Source organism: Netta rufina, assembly GCF_964035555.1.
Source record: "Netta rufina genome assembly, chromosome: 17".
NCBI lineage: Eukaryota > Metazoa > Chordata > Aves > Anseriformes > Anatidae > Netta > Netta rufina.
In genome coordinates, this window is record NC_140141.1 from 10,258,290 (window position 1) to 10,275,754 (window position 17,465).

The 17,465-nt window shown below is 57.2% G+C and overlaps 1 protein-coding gene across 1 annotated transcript in view; it reads right to left on the reverse strand.

Annotated features, from left to right (window-relative positions):
- Positions 1 to 9,244: 9,244 nt before the first annotated feature.
- KSR2 (kinase suppressor of ras 2) overlaps positions 9,245 to 17,465 on the reverse strand; it is a gene marked incomplete at both ends in the record, with an annotated part of 54,064 nt that continues 45,843 nt past the window's right edge. Inside the window, 5 exon segments of the mRNA XM_084297150.1 lie at positions 9,245 to 9,382; positions 9,669 to 9,798; positions 11,368 to 11,499; positions 14,311 to 14,444; positions 17,272 to 17,368. Of these exon segments, the coding sequence (XP_084153276.1) occupies positions 9,245 to 9,382; positions 9,669 to 9,798; positions 11,368 to 11,499; positions 14,311 to 14,444; positions 17,272 to 17,368 (631 nt within the window).

Below are 17,465 nucleotides of genomic sequence, written 5' to 3' on the forward strand. Positions count from 1 at the left end.
CACACCGACACGGCCACCCCACCCTTACTTGTGTGCCGGCATCGCGCCCCCGCACGCGGGGCTCCATCGCGGGGAGGACGAGCGAACAAAAGCCACGCACCGGCTCCACGGCTCTGGCTGCATCCTGGGGCTGTCCAGATGGGGACAGAAAGCTCCCGGCGGCTCCACGAACCGCGCTTGCTTGCAGAAGAGCCGCGGGAGGGCTGGCTGAGCCGTGCCGAGCCGGCTGCGCAGCCCCAGCCAGCTTTCCCACGGTGGCATTCGCCCTCGCCGGGGCCCAGTCACGTCCCCTCCCCGTGCCTGGCTCCACGCAGCCCTCCCGGGGACCCCGATCTGCCCGACAGCCCCTCGGGGCCCCCAAAGGTGGGAGCAGGGGGCATTGCCCGTGATTTGGGGTAAAGCAAGCACCCGTGGGGCGTCACAGCCCCGAGGGGTCCCGGTGGTGGAGGCGCTGGTTATTCAGTAACTTTAACCTCCGCAGGTGCAGGCTGCTCTGCTCCTTCCCAAATCGCACAAGCTGCATTTTTCCAGCTCATTTTCAAGGCGTTTGGCGGTTTCGGGTCTCGCCCAGGTGCGTTTTGGAGGAGGCAGGGTGAAGATGAGAGGGCGTTGGATTTGTGTTCCAAACACCCCACTAAGAAGGGGGAAAAAAAAAAAAAGAGGACGAAGCCCTGCAGGCAGTGCCGGGCTGCAGCCCGTGGCACCAGCTGGGTGCTGTGCAGGGCCCTGAGACCTTCCTCACTGCAAAACCCTTTCCCCAAAGTCCGACAAGCCCCACTCCCAGGAAAAAGCCTGTTTCCACACTACAGTGAGCAAGGCTCTCGTTTTGCCCAAGGGATTTTACCTACAAGGAAGCAGGCTTTGGTTTTAGTCTGCCCCTGAAGAGCATGCAAGGAGCTCCCTTGTCCTTGGTGGTGGGGTTTCATCTGAAGGCCGTCCCCAGCTCAGTCAGGAGATAACAGCCCTTTGCAGGCACCTCAGAGGGCTTTGCACTGATTTTTCTCCTCGCCGTGGCTTCAGCCCCTGCAAAGCCTGAGAATTAGGACATGGCCCAGGGCTCCACATTAATTACAGCGGGGCTTCGAGGTCAGATCATCACCAGGGTCCCTCCTGTCGCCTCCTATCCAGGCTTTCCCCATGCAAAAACTTCCCACCTGCACCTTTAGGAGCCTGAGCATGATCCTGAGGCCGGGATCCAAGCCCCATGAGGCACGCACAGCCCCAGGTCTTCTCCTCCTCCTCCTCCTGCACCACCAAAGCCCTTCCCGAGCCCCCAGCCCCGCTCACCGGTGTCCCCTGGGTGCTGCAGCAGAGCTGCCCGGAGGCAGCACGGCCCCACGGGTGATGGGGTGGGTGTGGGTGGGTGCTCCCCGGGAGGCCACGGCTGCTGCGTTGTATTTAAGGTGTCCCATAAAGCACCCATAATGGGGCAATCCATTTTCCTCCAGGCACTGGATCGCTCTGGGACAAGCCCAGGGGAAGGAGCAGGTGGAAATCACCCAGCCAAAAAGCGAGGGCTTCCCCACGACCGACTCCTACTCGGCACATTCCCAGCAAACCTCCTGGAGGGCATCGGGGTGTTGGGTACGGCGCCCAAGAGAAACCACCCCACTGGAAAGGCAAAACTCAAACAGCCCCCAGAGGGTTTGGTTTTGTGGGGCTGGGCTGGGAGCAAGGTTTGGGCACCACAGAGGAGAAGGGGTGAGCATGGACCCGTGCCCACAAGGGTGCTGGAGAAAAGGTTGCAGCCAAAAATAAGAGAAAACGAGAGAGGAAATGAGAGCGCAGGGAGCAGAGACAGCAAGCAGATGCAGCACTTCGCACAGCCGTGCCTGGGCTCTGCTTGGGATGTTTGGGGACAGATTGGGATGTCTTGGGGCAGCCCTTTCCTGACCCCACTCACAAAGGGGCCTGTGCTTTCTCTCTCCTAGCCCCTAGGCAGTGGCCAGGTTCTGGGAAATAAATCGCTTTGGCCACAGAGGGGCCAGGTTCACCCCTGCAGGACGCTTTTCCTGCAAGTGGAGGGGAAGAGCCTGGTGGGATCTGCCCTGTTCCCACTGCTGCCCCCACGGGGGACAACCTGTGCCCCCTCCCAGCTTCAGGATGCTCTGCTCCTGCCAGACCCATGCAGAAAAAGGTTTCTGGTGTCCCCCCTGCAGCTCCCCAGGGACACGGAGCCAGCAGGTACCACAGAGCATCCCTGCCCGACACCCCCAGGCTCACAGGTTGCCATACAAACACAGAAAGCCACCCTGTTCCCCACCCCCAAGAAAAAAAAGCAAGGAATAAACAGCTGCTAGGCACTGGAAAGCCTTTAGCTGGTCTTTCTACCTGTGCTGCCCAGGGCATGCTGTGGCTCTTCACCCCTCAAAGGAAGCTGCAGCTGCGGCGGTTAGCGCACAAAGCTGGGAACTGCAAATCTCTGCTCCTTCCCGGGGCAGGAGGGGTCCCCAGGGTGCCGGAGTCAGGCAGAGCCTTGCAAGGTCCCTGGGCACGGGGCAAGGCAGCGGGGCTCAGATTTCGGGAGACGGGCACCCAAGGGCAGGGTAAAAATAGAGGTGAGGAAAGGGAATCTGCTGAGCAACGGGAGCACTGAGACGTGTGGGGAGGGCAGGCGGGCACCACGGGGGGGGGAACCGAGGCACCCCCTTCCCCTCCAGGTGGGTAGGGCAGGATGGAAACCTAAGGGCAGCTCCCTTGGGAGCCCTGGCTTGCGTTAATCTCTGCAAGCAGCAAAGCAGGAGCAGCCCTGCCCCAGCTGGGAGCAGCAATCCTGTTAGAGGGTGGGCGGCCGTGGCGCAAGCAGCCAATTAGTCGGAGCATCGTCAGCCGCCTGCCCGGGGCTCCCCACGTTGCTCTCTGGAGCATCAGTGATGGAGAGGGCTTGGGTTGTCCCAGCCCCTGGGCAGGATGGCCCCTGACGAGATACCTGACCCTAACGAAGGGCTCACGGATCCCCAGCCCGTGCCAGGACCCCCCCGGGTCCCTTGGTGCCCAGCAGGGACCGGCCCAGGGCACCCCAGCGGCGAGAGCTCGTTGCAGGTTCCTGAGAAAGCACAAGGAGGAAACATAAATCAGGGCGGGCGAACAATGCCCCATTGTGCCAGGCAGGATCCAGCACGGCCATGGGCACCGATCCGATCCGGGCACCCCCAGCCCCGGCTCCCCACGGCCGCATCCTGGTGCTGGGGTGGGTGGAGGCGCTGCGCGGGGGCCACCCACAGTTTCTCACCCTCTGGGCTCACGATCTGGCTCCCAGCCAGGCATTTTTCTCCTTTTTCTGCCGATCCAGAGCAGAAAGGGGGGAAAACGAGCCCGTTCTGCTGTGCTACCAGGGGGAGAAGCGGTGCCTGGAGCCACCCCTCTGGTGACAGCGCGGTCCCCTCCGTGGTGGCATCCAGGTCTAGCAGCTGCACGGGTTTGGCACTTGCACATCTGATTATTATTTTTTTTAAGTTCATGCCAATAAATGGCTTCAGCATACGTTTAATTCTGGGGGAAGATGTGCACGGATAAACCCCCTGTGTCTGGAGGGAGGGGGGTGATCCGAGCAGCCGCGGGGACACCGTGCCACCACCACGTCCCCAGCCCTGTCCCCAGCTGGCAGCGGGAGCGTTTCAGCTCCTCTTTGACGCCGCGCGCCTGTCCTCCGCTGTGAAATATTAATGGCTCATGATTCATCGGCAGGGAGACGGAGATGACGGACACGTGCGTGCGTTCGTGTGGCTCTGCAACACATCCACACGCAGATCCGGGTCCCGGGGAGCCTCAAATCCCAAAATGCTGTCATTGGGGCTGCTCCGGGGGACGCAGCATGGATTTATCCCCATAGTGGTGCTGGCACCTCGTTAGGCATGAGAGCTCAGCACCCCCTGCCCTGGGCTTGGCAGGGGGAGCAATCAGTGGCTCTGCCCCCGTGGTGCCGCCCAGTCCCCCACCAGTGCCAACCAGTTACAGTCCAGGCCAGTGGGACCCCCCCCAGTCCATGTGGGGGAACCCATAGGGTTATGGCATAGGTACGGTGATGCTGTGGTGAAACCAGCATCCCCATCAGCTTCTGGGGGGACAAAGCCTTGAGCACACGAAGGTTTCAAGTGGTGGCTCTTTGCCCCCAGTCCCCAACACCTCTCCCGTCCCTCCCAGTCTCACTTTCCCCATCCGTCCTACAAAAATCCCCCCCCAGCTGGCCCCGCTGCCCCCCCAGGATGCGCCTGCCCTAATTGCTTACCGCCTCCTGCAGGCTTTGAAAGATGAAAAGCCCTCGACAGGGGAACGTGTTGCGGGTTCATGGTTTATTAATGGCGAGCCATCATTATTTTACCTTTCAAGCACCCGGGCGATGGCGATGCGGGAAGGGGCTGGGGAAGGAAGGGGAGGGGGGGGGGAAATCGTGAACCCGCCGCGATTTTCTTCCCCGTCACCTACCATAAGGGCCCCGCCGCTGCTTTCCGACGGGCGTTTTGGCAGATGGATGGTGGCTCCCCGGTAAAACAGCATGAGAGAAGCGAGCAAACAGAGCAGCAGATGCACGGCGCCCCCAGCGCTCCATCACGGGGCTCAGCCGTCCCGGGGGGGGCCCGGCTGGGGACGAGCACCCCCGGCAGCACCCGGCACAGCCCGGCTGAGATTTATTCTCCTGCTTGCTCTACCCTTTACCCATCTCCCCGTGCTCCCCTCCCAGGTATTCACCGTGAATTATCAGCCCTAATCACAAGCCCCAGGTCAGCGGGATGTTGGTGAGGATGAGGAGGGTCTGGGGGGGGGTGTTAGATGCGGTGTGTGTCCCCCCCCGAGCACCAAAGGTGGGCACACGGGGCACGCTGGTTTTCCAAGTGGTTTTTTTTATTGGCATAAATAATTCATACACTGTCACCTCACCAAACACTGCACGACAAACCACGGGAACGAAGGGCTAACCAGTTCTGCAGGTCACGGAGATTCGCACTCAGTCAGACAGCGGAAATTATAAATACTTTCTTAAAGTGTAGAAAACGTTATAAATGTTACTGTACAAATTTACATCGGGGAGATCCATCGTGCCTTTCTCAGCTTTTTTTTTTTTGTGTGTGTGTGTGTGTTTTTTTCTTTTTTATTTTTTTGCACCAGAAACAATTGTTCTTTTCCAGTGACGAGAGTCTTGCAACGACAACAACAAAATATATATATATATATTTATGTATATATTTATAAAAAGAAAACAGAAAGAGGAAAAACGGGAAATTAAAACCAGCTCATTCTGCAACGGTCAGAACTAACACGGAGAAAACAAAGCAGCCATCGAGTTCAGTTTGAAACTGTACAGGATTCAGAGCTTGTTATATATGTATATATCTATATACATACATATAGAGATATGTATATATATTTATATATACCTTATGTACAAGGAAATGTAACAGCGTACTTTACAGGGAACGGAAATCAAGAAGGCTGACAAAGCTTCCCGAGAAATCACTTATTTGCAAACCAAGTTAAATTAAAATAAATTAAAGGGAAGGGAGGCAAAGTGTGCCCGCTGCCCCGTCGGATCCCACCCTGTGCCACCCCACAGCATGGCATAGTTTGGGGGGCTGGTGGTCCCCAGGGGACAGGAGGTGCCCAGTGGGGTGGGGACACGTGTCCCACTGTCCCCAGACGTCGAGACCGAGCTGTTTGCACCGAGCCTGCAGCAGCACCTGTCAAACCCAAAGGCTGAGCAGCTCCAAGCCACAGGCACCCAACCCAGCTCTAATTCAGCCACCCAAGAAGGGCACTGAGTTTGGGGACGTCCCCTGGGTTTGGGGACGGTTCCCTACGCATCGAGTTGTTGCTTAAAACATCACCGAAACCGTCTTGGCTCCCACCCAGAGCATCCCCAAATAAATCCCTGCCTCCCCTCTGGCTCGTGCCGCTCGATGGAGCGGGCGGAGGAAGCTCCTCGTGCCGTCGGATGTCCTATTAGGGGGCATTGTGGAGAGCGGCTCCCACATCCCCTCCGTGCTGAAGGGCTGGATATTTTTAAACCAGAGGAAAAATAAAAAAACCCACGCACAAAGCTGGAGTCAAAAAAAAAAAAAAAAAAAAAAAAGATAAATAAATAAGATTTGCTTCTTTTTTTTTTTTTTAAATAATTAAGACTTTCAGAAATAAGAAGGCATGATGCAAATAACGCGGCTGCACAAACAGCCGCTGCTGCGCTGAATGGAAGGGAGGGAGCTGCTCTTCTGGGCTCGCTTCTGGTAAGTAGAGGGCAGCTATTTTTTTTGTTGGTGCCACTGTGCGATGGCTCCCTCTGCTCGTGGCCTGGGGGAGGTGCCCCCAGGAAGAAAAAATGGGGCAGAAAGAGCAGAGCTGGGTTGGGTGAGACCTGTTGGCTGTAGCATCCCTCAGCTCCCTTCAGACTCCCAAAGCACAGCAGGTCTTCAGAAAGTCTTTCAAGTGCCTCCACCACAAATCTGCACGGTGCCCACCAGGCCAGAGGACCTTGCTACCCCTGATGCTGAGCATCAGCCACGGCATCACCTCCTTGAGCTTTCCAACACGGAGACAAAGTGCCCGTGCTGTGGATTCCCCCTCGTGCCCATCCCAGGGCGCACAGAGCTGTGGGTGCTCAGCCTGCCAGCATGAGCAACAGGGACGGGACCGGTGGGGACAGGACGTGGGGACCAGTCCCCATCCCCAGAGCCCCACAGTCCCCGGGGCTGCTGCAAGCAAAGGCATTGGTGAGAACTCAGAGAGGCTCCGAGCTTTAGTGCAACACTTATGGCACGCGCACAGAGGATGGGGAGTGCAAGAGGAGGCTTTGGGAGGGGAGGGCAGGCAGCAGAGGACACCGTCGTGGTGGCCCAGGGTGAGATGAAGCTGGTTTGTGTGAGTGAGGGAAGAGGAGGGACGTGGAGGAGGCAGAGAGCGAGCAGATGTTGAGCATCCTGCATCAGCAGGACGGGGAGATGCTCACCAGCTGCACCAAGCTCTGCTGCATCGTGCAGAGGGACCGCGAAGGGCCGGTGCTGCCTGGTGCAGGGGGAATTGGCACAGCCTGGCGTGCACCCTACGCTCACCTAGGCTCACCCCGTGCATGGCCAAACACAGACCTGGGCCCACTGCTTCCTCCTCGCTTTGTGCAAAGCAGCAGGGATGTGACAGCACGGCACAGGACGTGCCCCAAAAGCACCAGCCTGAGCCCCGTCCAGAACAGCCTTTTCCCAGGACCTTCTTAAGGAAGGAGCCTCCGGGACCTCTCTGTTCCCACGGCTCTTCCCACCTCCAGCGCTCAGCAGAGGCTTCTGATCCTCATCGATTTCAGCCACAGCAGCAGAAAACACCAGCAAGAGCCGGTCGGAGGAGCAGCAAACACCACAGGGCCGGTTAGTTTGCAGAGCTGTGTAACAGCTCCGAATTAAAACCAACTCACACCACGACTGAATTATTCAGGGCAGCTCCTGTCAAGCAATTACGCTCGGTTAGAGCCTGAGAACGCAATTTGCTCTCTGCTGTCACTTGACAGCTCATCTAATAGGCTCGGGGACCCAGCCGAGCCGGCAGGGAGAGGGAAACACCGGCACGAGACGGGGCACCGGCCCCAAGATGCTGCCCCAAGAGCAGCGAGCTCGGGGCTTTGGCTGATGGATGGTGGATGTCCGGGGTGCTGGGACAGCTATGGGGCTGGGAAGGGGATGCGAGCTCTGTACAACCAGAGCCTGCTCCCGCTGCTCTATAGACAAGCCCAAAAAAATAACCCACAAGCTTGTCCAGCCCTCGAGCATCCAAATAACAGCCCTTGGCACGGCGCAGCTATTTCTGGAGAGAGCCCGAAGCAAAGGGGAGAGGCGAGGCGGAGAGGTCGGCTGATTAGCTCCGCGCTGGGGCCAAGGGCTAATTTAGCGGGGCCGTGGAGCTGTGCCCTGCTGAGAGGGAGAGCCGGGGGGAGCCTAAGTGGGCACGGCCGGGAGCGGAGAAGCCACTTGTGAAAGGTCACCGCTGCCCACCACGGGGTGCCGAGGAGCGGGACGCTGCGGATGCATTTCCCGGCGGGGGGCAGCTAACAGCAGCGGCACGGAACTCGTGAATCAGCAGCGCTTCTCCCCTTATCCCCCCCCCCCATTATTATTATTTTTTTTTTCATGAAAAAGAAAATTAAATAAAATCCCTAAGAACCAAAAAGCGAGCCGGCCCCGAAGGAGCGACGTGAGCACTGACCATGCTGATTGGGATCAGAGAAGCCCTGGTGTTAAATTGCAGCCGCCCAGCCCTGCTCGGCAGGGTGCTGGCCACGCAGCCACCGTGCACGCGGCCACTGTCACCCCCCTGCTGTGGCGGTGTCCCCACAGGTCCCCGGCCACCGGCCCCTCTCCATCGGGGAGGAAGGCTGCGGGGAGCAGGCAGCGCTCCCATCCTGCAGCGCCCGCTGCTGTGCCACGGCGCCTGGAGGATAAGCGGTGAGGACGAGGAGAAGCGCAGGGGGAGGAAGGCACCGTCCCTCAGCTCCTCCGGTCACAGCCTGGAAAGGGGACAAAATGGCAGAGTCAGCATGGTTTTGCAGAAACCTCCCCAAAAACCCTCCGCACCCATCCTGCCGACATGTTACCGGTTAGGTTCCCAAGGGGAAAAGGGCTTGCAGCAACAGCAGGACCCCCCAGGGGCTTTTTGTCCCTTGCCCCCACAACCTTTGTGCAGGGATGCTCCTGCACCAGAGAGGTCCTAGGACCCATCTGTGGCCCCCAGCACCAGGCATTAAGGTGGGAGCCAGCTGTGAGCAGGTTATGGGGCCGGGAATGAAGGGGAAGCTGCCGGGCAGCCCGAGTGTGGCTCGGTGATTGCAAAACCTGCTCAGAGCTGACTGAGCAATTGCACAGCCTGCTGCTTTGGGGTTCATCAACCTTCAGCTTTCCTTGCCCGGCTGCCGGAGCCGTCCTGGTGCCTGCTCGGAGCATGGGCTGGCAATTAACTTCCATCCTGATTAATGGCTTAAAGTCTGGGTGATGTTGGGGCCGTCTGACTGCTGGCTTCGTGCTGCTCCTGGGAGCACCGAGCACACGGGGACACGCAGGTGGCACAGGGGACACTCAAGCCCCCGGCTTTGGGGCACAGGGAAGGAAGGGAGGTTTGGTTATCAGGGGCAGGAGGAAAAATCTGTGCCTCAGAGCCCTCGGTGGGGCACAAGCAGGACCTGCAGCAGCCAGAATTGCCCTCGCTGCTCTCCCTTAGCTCACCCTAGGGGACCCCCACACCTCTCCCCTAGGTCCTGGGGGGCGCGGGCAGGGACTTACTCCGCCGACTTCCAGAAGTGGCCCGGGTGGGAAAGGCGGCGGTTGCGCTTTGGCAGTTTCTCCAGCATGTCCATGAGCTTGGTGAAGGTGGGGCGCTCCTCCTGCTCGTAGGCCCAGCAGAAGAGCAGGATGTCCTGCAGCCGCACAGGGTGAGCACGTGAGCACCCGGAGCCATCCCCTCGCCTACCACCCACCCGTGCACCCCATATCCACCCCGCATCCCCTGCAAGGAGCCCCGTCCCCGTCCCCACATCCTTGTGCAGGGCTGAGGTGCAAGCTGGCACAGTGACAGCAGGACCAAACCTCACCCGAGGAACCCTTTGATTATTTTTTTCGCTTGCAGGTAGCACAGAGCATTTCCCGAAGCACATCCCCCCTCCGCGCACGCATGCAGGGATCCGCCTGCCCCACGGCACGTACCGAGATCTCCTTGCCCATCCCGATCTGGCTGAGGTTGGGCTTCATCCCCCGTCCCACCTGCCATATGATCGCCTCCGCCGGCTGCGTCTTGAAGGGCCACTCCCGCGCGTGCAGCTCGTACCAGATGGTGCTGGTGGGAGACAGGAGGATCAGGGGCAGCAAGGAGCCACCCCGAGGGGGCACGGCTCAATATCCCACACCCGCAGCCACCTCTCCCTGCCCCAAACCCATCCACATGCTGTCTGACCGCCTGTCCTTACGGCCAGAGATGCTCGGTGCTCGTCACAAAGACATCAGTGCTCCCCTCCATCCCTGCACGCAGGAGCACGAGCAGGGGAAAGGTGAACATCCCCACCCGGGGAATCATCCCCAGACCCGAAACAGCTCCACCACATGGGATTCTCCAGCCACTTCCCCCTCACTTCGAAGCAGCATCAATCTCATGCGGCGATGCTGCAGGCAGGCAGCCCTGTCCGTGCCTATTGTTTTGCTCCACGTTTATAAAATTTGCTGCGAAGGGACTCAAGGGGGATAAAATATCTGCGTGCGCTGTGCTCGGCAGCACAAGGCAGGCAGCAGGGACAAGATGCTCGGTGGGCACAGGGAGAACCCACCGCAGGGTTTTGGTGGTGCCTGGATGCATTAAATGCTGCAAAATTCAGGTTTCTATCTGGGAGCTTGAGCGCTGACTTTTCGCCTTCCCCAGAGTCTCTAAAAGCTCTTTGCCTGTTACTGTCCCCAAATCACAGGAGGGGAATTATCTCCAAGGGGAGCTGTGACAGTGACAGCCCACAGGGACCGTCCGGCATCCTGCCCAGCTCGCAGGAGGGCACAGAAACATGAAAGAGTGAAATTATGAGAAAATCTTTAAAGGAAACTGCTGGCTCCTTTACTGAATTGCTCATTCTCGAATTAAAAAGACAAAGTAACCAGCTTTCACTTAGCCTGACCAGATCCCTTAATTACTTCTTTTTTCTCTTTCTTTTTTTTTTTTTCTTTGTGCTCAAGTTCTACCTCGGGGGGAGGAGAGCTCCAAACCCTTTCAGCTTTAATTACGATGGTTTTGATGGAAATATTGCCTCAGATAAGAGCTTCACGTAAAGTAACCGCCGTGGCCCGCAGTCTTCAAGGTGTGCACGAGAAAATTAATCCTCCAGATAAAACCTCCCGCCTATCTCGGGAAAGGTTTTATTGGGGCGTGATGGGGCTCCTGCCATAAAGGATGCTTTCTTCTAGACAAATAGCCGGAGCGATGAGCCGGTCGGCTGAACGCTCCCACTGAAGGAGACTCATCAATTCTCCTCTGCTCAGCCTCCTGGCATCTCCTCCCCCTGCGCGTTCAGCCCCCGCGGCAGCCCCCGCCGCTCAGACCAGCAGGCATCCAGCCAGGAGAATCGGGGGAGTTTGGTGGCTTTGGGATCTGTGGTCCCTTCCCACGGCATCCCCATCCCACTGCCTCATCCTACCACAACCCATCACATCCCCTTCCCATGCCATCCTCGTCCCACTTCATCCCCATTCCATTCCAGGAGCTTCCTCATCAGTATCCATACCAGGAAGAGTCAATTTCCTCAAGTCACCCTTGTCTACACGTGAAACAGGAGGACTTGGTGATCGAGGGGGTTGAACCCAAGCTCTCTGGAAGCAGGATGATGCCCTGAGCCCAGTGATGGTCTCAGGCCACGCCGCAGGGACTCACCCCAGTGCAAAAACATCCGAGTGCTTGGAGAAGGGCAGCTTGTCCTCCTCGGTGTCGGGTGAGAGCTGGCGGATGATCTCGGGGGCGAGGTGGCACAACCACCCGTTCTGGATCCGCAGCTTGTTCTCCCTCCTGCCAAAACACGGAGACAAGACCATGGGTACCGCGGGGCAGGCATCGCCACCAGCAGCCTCTAGCCCCTGCTCCTTCTGCCCATTTATGCTTGGTTTTCCCCAGGGCATCCTCACAAGGCTGGGCTTTAACCCCCCTGGGATCAATGCCAGCAGGCATGGTGGCTTCGTGCCTGTCCCTGCCAGGTGGTGGAGCACAACTGGGGCTGGCACCTTGCTCTGTCATGGTCCTCACTGTGACCATTGTGCCAAAATGCCTTGGAAGAGCAGGGTAAAGCATTATCTTGGGTAAACCCCAACAGCACAAACACCTGCGCTGGTCCTGCTTTGATCTGAGCAGGGGCTAGGGACCTCCGAAGGTCTCTTCCAACCCAAATCACCCTATAGCAATCCAGAAATGAGTGTTTTCAGGTGTTTGACCCCAAAGAGCCCCTCCAGGCCATCATTTCCCTACCTCCTCAAGATCCTTCCCAGCCAGTACAAATACATTTGGCCGACAGCTGAGGATGATGCTGGTGGCTTCCTCCCACAGCACCTAGGATGCACCAGAGGCACAACTCGTGCCTTGCTCTGCTTGCTCCTGCTCCTTCTGGAGCTGCTTTACCAAATTAATGCTTCTCCCCTGACAGCAGCAAGGAGGTGGCCACGGTGGGGACATGTTCCTGACCACGGTGGTGGGACACAGGAGGGCTGGAAAGGAGCCGGTGTCGCCTTGGCGCTACAGCAGGCAGGGAGCGCAGAGCAGCCGGTGGGTGGTAAGATGTTAAGCAGCTTCACTGCATGTCAATGAAGAATTTGGCAGCGTCATTCTTCAGGAGGTAACAGAACTGCCCCGTGAGAAGGAAGAGCTCGCTGTCACCCATGGAGGAAGTTTTCTCAGTTTGTGCCTTGACTCCTTCCCAAGGATGTGTGGGGACGCACACAGAGCGCACGACTGCTGAAGGAGCCCTGGGACTCGATGGCTCCTCTCCTTAGTGCCCCACCACGCGGGCAGTGCAATCCCAAATTTGGTGAAATTACGACAATTTGAGGTTTTGTAACAAAAGCTCACCTGCCTTCATAACTGCCCTGCCTGCTTTGACTACCAGAGGAGCACCACCAGCTGAGTGCCGAGCACCACTGCTAAACGGCAGAGCAAGAGTGAGAGCAGAAGAGCTCTTCAGCCTACTCCAAGCCACCCCACGCCTCTCCTAATTACAGAGCAGCCCTACCGAGCCCTGCGATGTTTAAATACAGGAAAAAATAAAGACAAGATCACCAGGATAAGATAGTTTCAATAGCCTTTTCACATCAAGCAGGGTGAGCGCCTCGCTGTGCCGGGTGCTCGCATGAACTCCAGGCAGCCTTGTGCTGGGTGGGTCAGGAGGAATTGGAAACCCCAGCAATTTTTAGCCCTTGGGAAAACAGGCCAGGCTGTAGCCCTCAGTCACATAAAGTGACATCCCCAACCTTCACCTGACCTGCAAACATTTGCTCACACACATGTGGGGAGCCTCCAGGGAACCCAGGTTGGGCTCGATTCCTGTTCCTCATCTGCCAGAGAGCGTAGCCAGCCGTAAGGAGCCACCCTGAGCAGGGAAACCAGACCTGCAGGCACTTTCTGCTTCAGAACCTGTGGTGAATGATGAGTGCAGATCCCAGCCTTCCCCCAGCTCTTCACCAGCAGAAGACACGTTGGGGGGCCAGCAGTCCAGGGCAGCCATCCCCAAAGCTCCTCCTGAAGGATTTCCATTTTCCTAGCAAAATGCTGCTTGTTCCTGTTAGACCTCGTATTTCTGCCCAGCCCCGTGTGCCTTCCTTCCTCTCCTGAGCAGTCTTCGTGGCTTCATCCCGCAATGTCATCCCGATCTTGGGCAGAGACAGCCGTGCATCACCCACAGCACCAGGTTCCCATTTCCCCAGTGCCTCACCTTGCTTTTTATCTCCAGAGCATTGCTGATGATAACATCGTGGAAATATCGTAGGCTCTGACCAACCGTGGGACACATCCACAACACATTCATTCCTGAAAAATCTTTGCCCCCTGGCAAAATCTGCCCATTTTTACCCAAAGCCTTTTGCTTGCTGCTGCAGTGAGCTGCAGCCTCATACAGGCAGGAGCAAAGTCCCCCCAGCCACAACCTCTCCAGCAGCACCATGTGAGGCCAAAAGCAGCCCCAGAAAGCCAGCTGGGCACCACACAACCAGCAATGGTTTTTGTTCAGTATTACCCAAACCAGAAAATAAAACCTCTACTCTTTTTCCTCTCATTTCCTTTCTCCCACCCAGCTTTGCTCTTCTTCCTTTGAATGACTGCTGAAACTCTCTGCGCTGCCATGCATACAGCTTGCAAACCTTCCCAAACACTTTAAAAAATAATAAAAAAAAAAAATAGGGAACATTTACTAAATATGCTTGACTTCAAACTGAAAGATATAACGAAATGTTGTAATGCTGTAAATGTCCTGAGCTTGGCTCCCTGCTTGCTGCGCTCTGCTCCATGCCCTGGCTTGGTGCAGACACCACAGCCAGATGTCTGTAGCATCCAAAAGGTCACCAGCACGGCATCATTCAGCAGCCAAGGAGCATGGAATGGAGCAGATGCCATCGGATTATAGCAATATCATTGGGGAAAGGACAAGGAATTAAAGCAGCTTTCCTGGCCCTGGTGGAGTGGACACCCAAAGGCCCCCTTGTCCTGGTGTCCACCAAGGCTGCAGACCCAGGCAGCCACATGCAGATTAGCTTTTGGGGTCCCGCCCCATGTCCCCAGCTCAAAGGGGAGCTCCAGAACTGGGGACAAACCCAGGATTGCCATCACGCCGTGTCCTACCTGCCTGCTTGGAGAACACCCGAGATGCTGAAGAGGCCGAAGTCCGTGATCACCACCTTCCCGTTGTCATAGAAAACATTTTTGGACTTGAGGTCCTTGTGAAGGATCCCCTTGGCATGCAGGTACCCCATCCCCTAGGGCAGAAGGGAGAGGAAAAAAAAAAAAAAAGAAAGAACTGAACAAGAAGCACAAACGAAGAGGATAACACCAGAAAAGGGGCAACCCCACGACTGCTCCCTGATTAATTGATTACACAGAGAAAGAAATGGCAAAGCAAAGCAGCATCCCTGAAATCCTCCGCTGGGAAACTGATGGTGATGTTTTCGCCTTTCTTCTCTTTTGGGGTTGGGAGCAGAGGGGGAACAAGGCAACGCTCTCCATCCCACTATCACATCCCCTGCCGGAGCCATTAGGGCTTCCCACGTGCGCACCGGCACGGTTAGACTTGGAACAAGAGCCTCGCAGGAGTCCTGCCTTAATTCCCTTCCCCTAGGAAAAACTACTTGCCAGTTAATTAAAATTATTGCTAATGAGGCAAAAAAAAAGGCCGCGGGTGGGAAATCCAAACTCGGCTGCACCGGGCTTGTTACGCGGCATCTGATGGAGCAGCCTGCGGGCGGACACGTAGCTCAACGGGACGGCGCTGGGGACATTTATCCTGGCTGCAAGGCTCGTGGTGCTGCCCCACTTTTCATCCTCCTAAGCAGACTGGGGAAACTTGTTCCAGATGGAAGGACCCAAGGATTAATGCTGAAGGGGTGACTAAGCTGTTGCTTGAGAGCAATTATCAGTTCACCACTGGCACGGGAGGGTTGAAGTGGGTTTCCACAAGGCACCATCTGAGCTCTGATCATTTCATGTATGGCCATGGACCACGTGGGAACTCGCCCTGGGTAACCAGGGGGCTGCAGATGCCCAAGGTGCCACAGCCAGAGCTGGATTCGTTAGGAATCTGCAAGTCCCAGCACATGGAGCAAGGATAAGGTTTTAAAATCTGCTGTAAGACACCGCCAGTGCCTTTGTGCCTCATGTTCTTCATGCGGCAGCTATACGGTGCTGCATCTACTGTGCAATTATTTCCTGGCATTTTGGGGCTGTCAATCACCCTGCAATCAGCTCATGAATGCTGCCCATCCTGAGGCCAAGCACCACGCCGAAATCCGGGTGCTCACCCAGACCCTGCACCACAGGAGGAGGGTGCAGCCTCCACGACCTCCTGCTGAGGGTCTTGGGAAGAAACCGGGTTTGGGGGCTGAGTTTCAGAGCTGGGATGCAGTGGTTAGAATGGGGAAGGTTAGAATGGGGAAGGATGCTTCCTGAAGGGGCTGTGGGTGCCAAGGTCCAGGTTGGGACACCCTCCAGCCGTGCCACCGAGCCTCCTGCGAGCTGATGACTGCCACGATGGCTGTGCTCCACGATGCATTTAGAGACCAGGGAGCACGGGAAAAACTTTGCTGCAGGCATTCCTGGAGGAGCAATCAGCCCCTCTGACGAAGCCGGTGACTCCGCGGGGGATACCACAGATCCCACAGCAAATTCCATCTGAGACAAGGCACGGCAGCGCCGTCATTTGCTCCGATGCCCCGCGTGAGCGAAAAGCCAGCTCCCTCTGCCGGCTTCGCTCCTTAAACAAATTAACTTTCGGCTCCCGAGGATCGCAGCGGAACAAGAGCCCTTGCACCCGGTAATCCAATAAGCTTAAAGGATCTCTTGTCTCATGCGGAGAATCAAAAGATAAAGTCACTCCAGCGCTGGGCTGGGTGGCGGAGCCAAAGCTCCCCGCGTCACCCGACCCGCACCTCCTCGGGGCGCTGCTCCCCAGCCCTGCCAAAGCCCACCCCGTGCAATTAGACCTCTGCTAATTGCAGCTCCACCACCTCCTCAGGGCAGAGCCAGCATCCCCTGCCCGGTGCGGGTTTCAGGGGACACCCAACCAAGCCCTGTCATAGAGGAGAGGGTGCAGGAGTTTGCCATTGAGGATGAAGCTGGGTCTACAGCATTTTTGCTGATTTGCTTCGGCAAATGTCACGGGTGAAATTTTCACAGTGATGCTCCCTTCTCATGGGTCCAGCCCTGCTGAGTTCTCCTCTGCTAGTGTTTCCCTGCAAAGCCATGAAGGGCTTCAGGTCCCCAACCCACGCCAAATACAGGGCAGCCGCAGGAGACAGCAGCCTCCCAGCCCGCTCCTTGAAACCCCAACCAGTAGGAGGAAACAACTGGTACAGAGAGAGGGGCCGGCCCGAGCCATCAACTCCTGCTGTGAGCATTTGGGAGGCAAGAACATATTTGATGCTTGAGATGTTTGCTCAGCAGGAAAAATCCTTCTTTTAAAAATAGAAAATACAGATCAGGAAAAAAAAAAAAAAGGAAGAAGAAGAAAAAAAGCGGACACCCCAAATTCAATCCAGAGCTTTGCAAGAAGGTGCCACCACCCAGGCTGGGGCACGCACGGGGTGGATGGCGTAACCCAAGGGGCTGGGAGCACCCATGGGATGGGCATGGAACCCCATGGGGTGGGCCAGGAGCACCCATGGCCAGCCAGGTGCCCCAGCAAAGACTTGGGGTTCACCTCTTGTTACTTCTCTCCATCATCACAACGCAGGGCACAGCCACATCTGCCCAACACCCCTTGCACCTCCCCGTTTCTCCCAGCCCCATGAACCCACGGCAACCTTCCCCCAACTATCTTTTTCTTGGTGCCAGGAGGAGAGGAATGTCCAACTGTGGAAGAGCTGGACCTAAAACTCCTTCACCTCCAAGGGGGAAGAGGAGTTGGCACCAGGCTGGGCCAGCCGCGGTGCCCTTGGATCCCCTGGGAGCTGCAGGGATCTCTGCCAGCCCCGTGTTTTGGACCCAGAAGGTGCTGTGGGTGCTGGGCCAGCTCGGCTGGGTGCTGACATGCACACGGGGGGGTCCTGCCCTGGCCCTGAGGTGCCACCATCTCCCCCCAGCACGCCGTACCTTCACGATCTCTTGCGCTATCTGCCTCGTCTTGTTGACGTCCAGGACGATTTTGGCATCTCTCACCACCGAGTAGAGAGTCCGTCCTTTGCACAGGCTGGAAGGACAGGAGAAAAGGAGAAGATAACAGCACGGCTGATAAATCCCCTGCCCAGCAACATCCCCCAGTGACAAGGGCAGGGGTGGCAGACAGC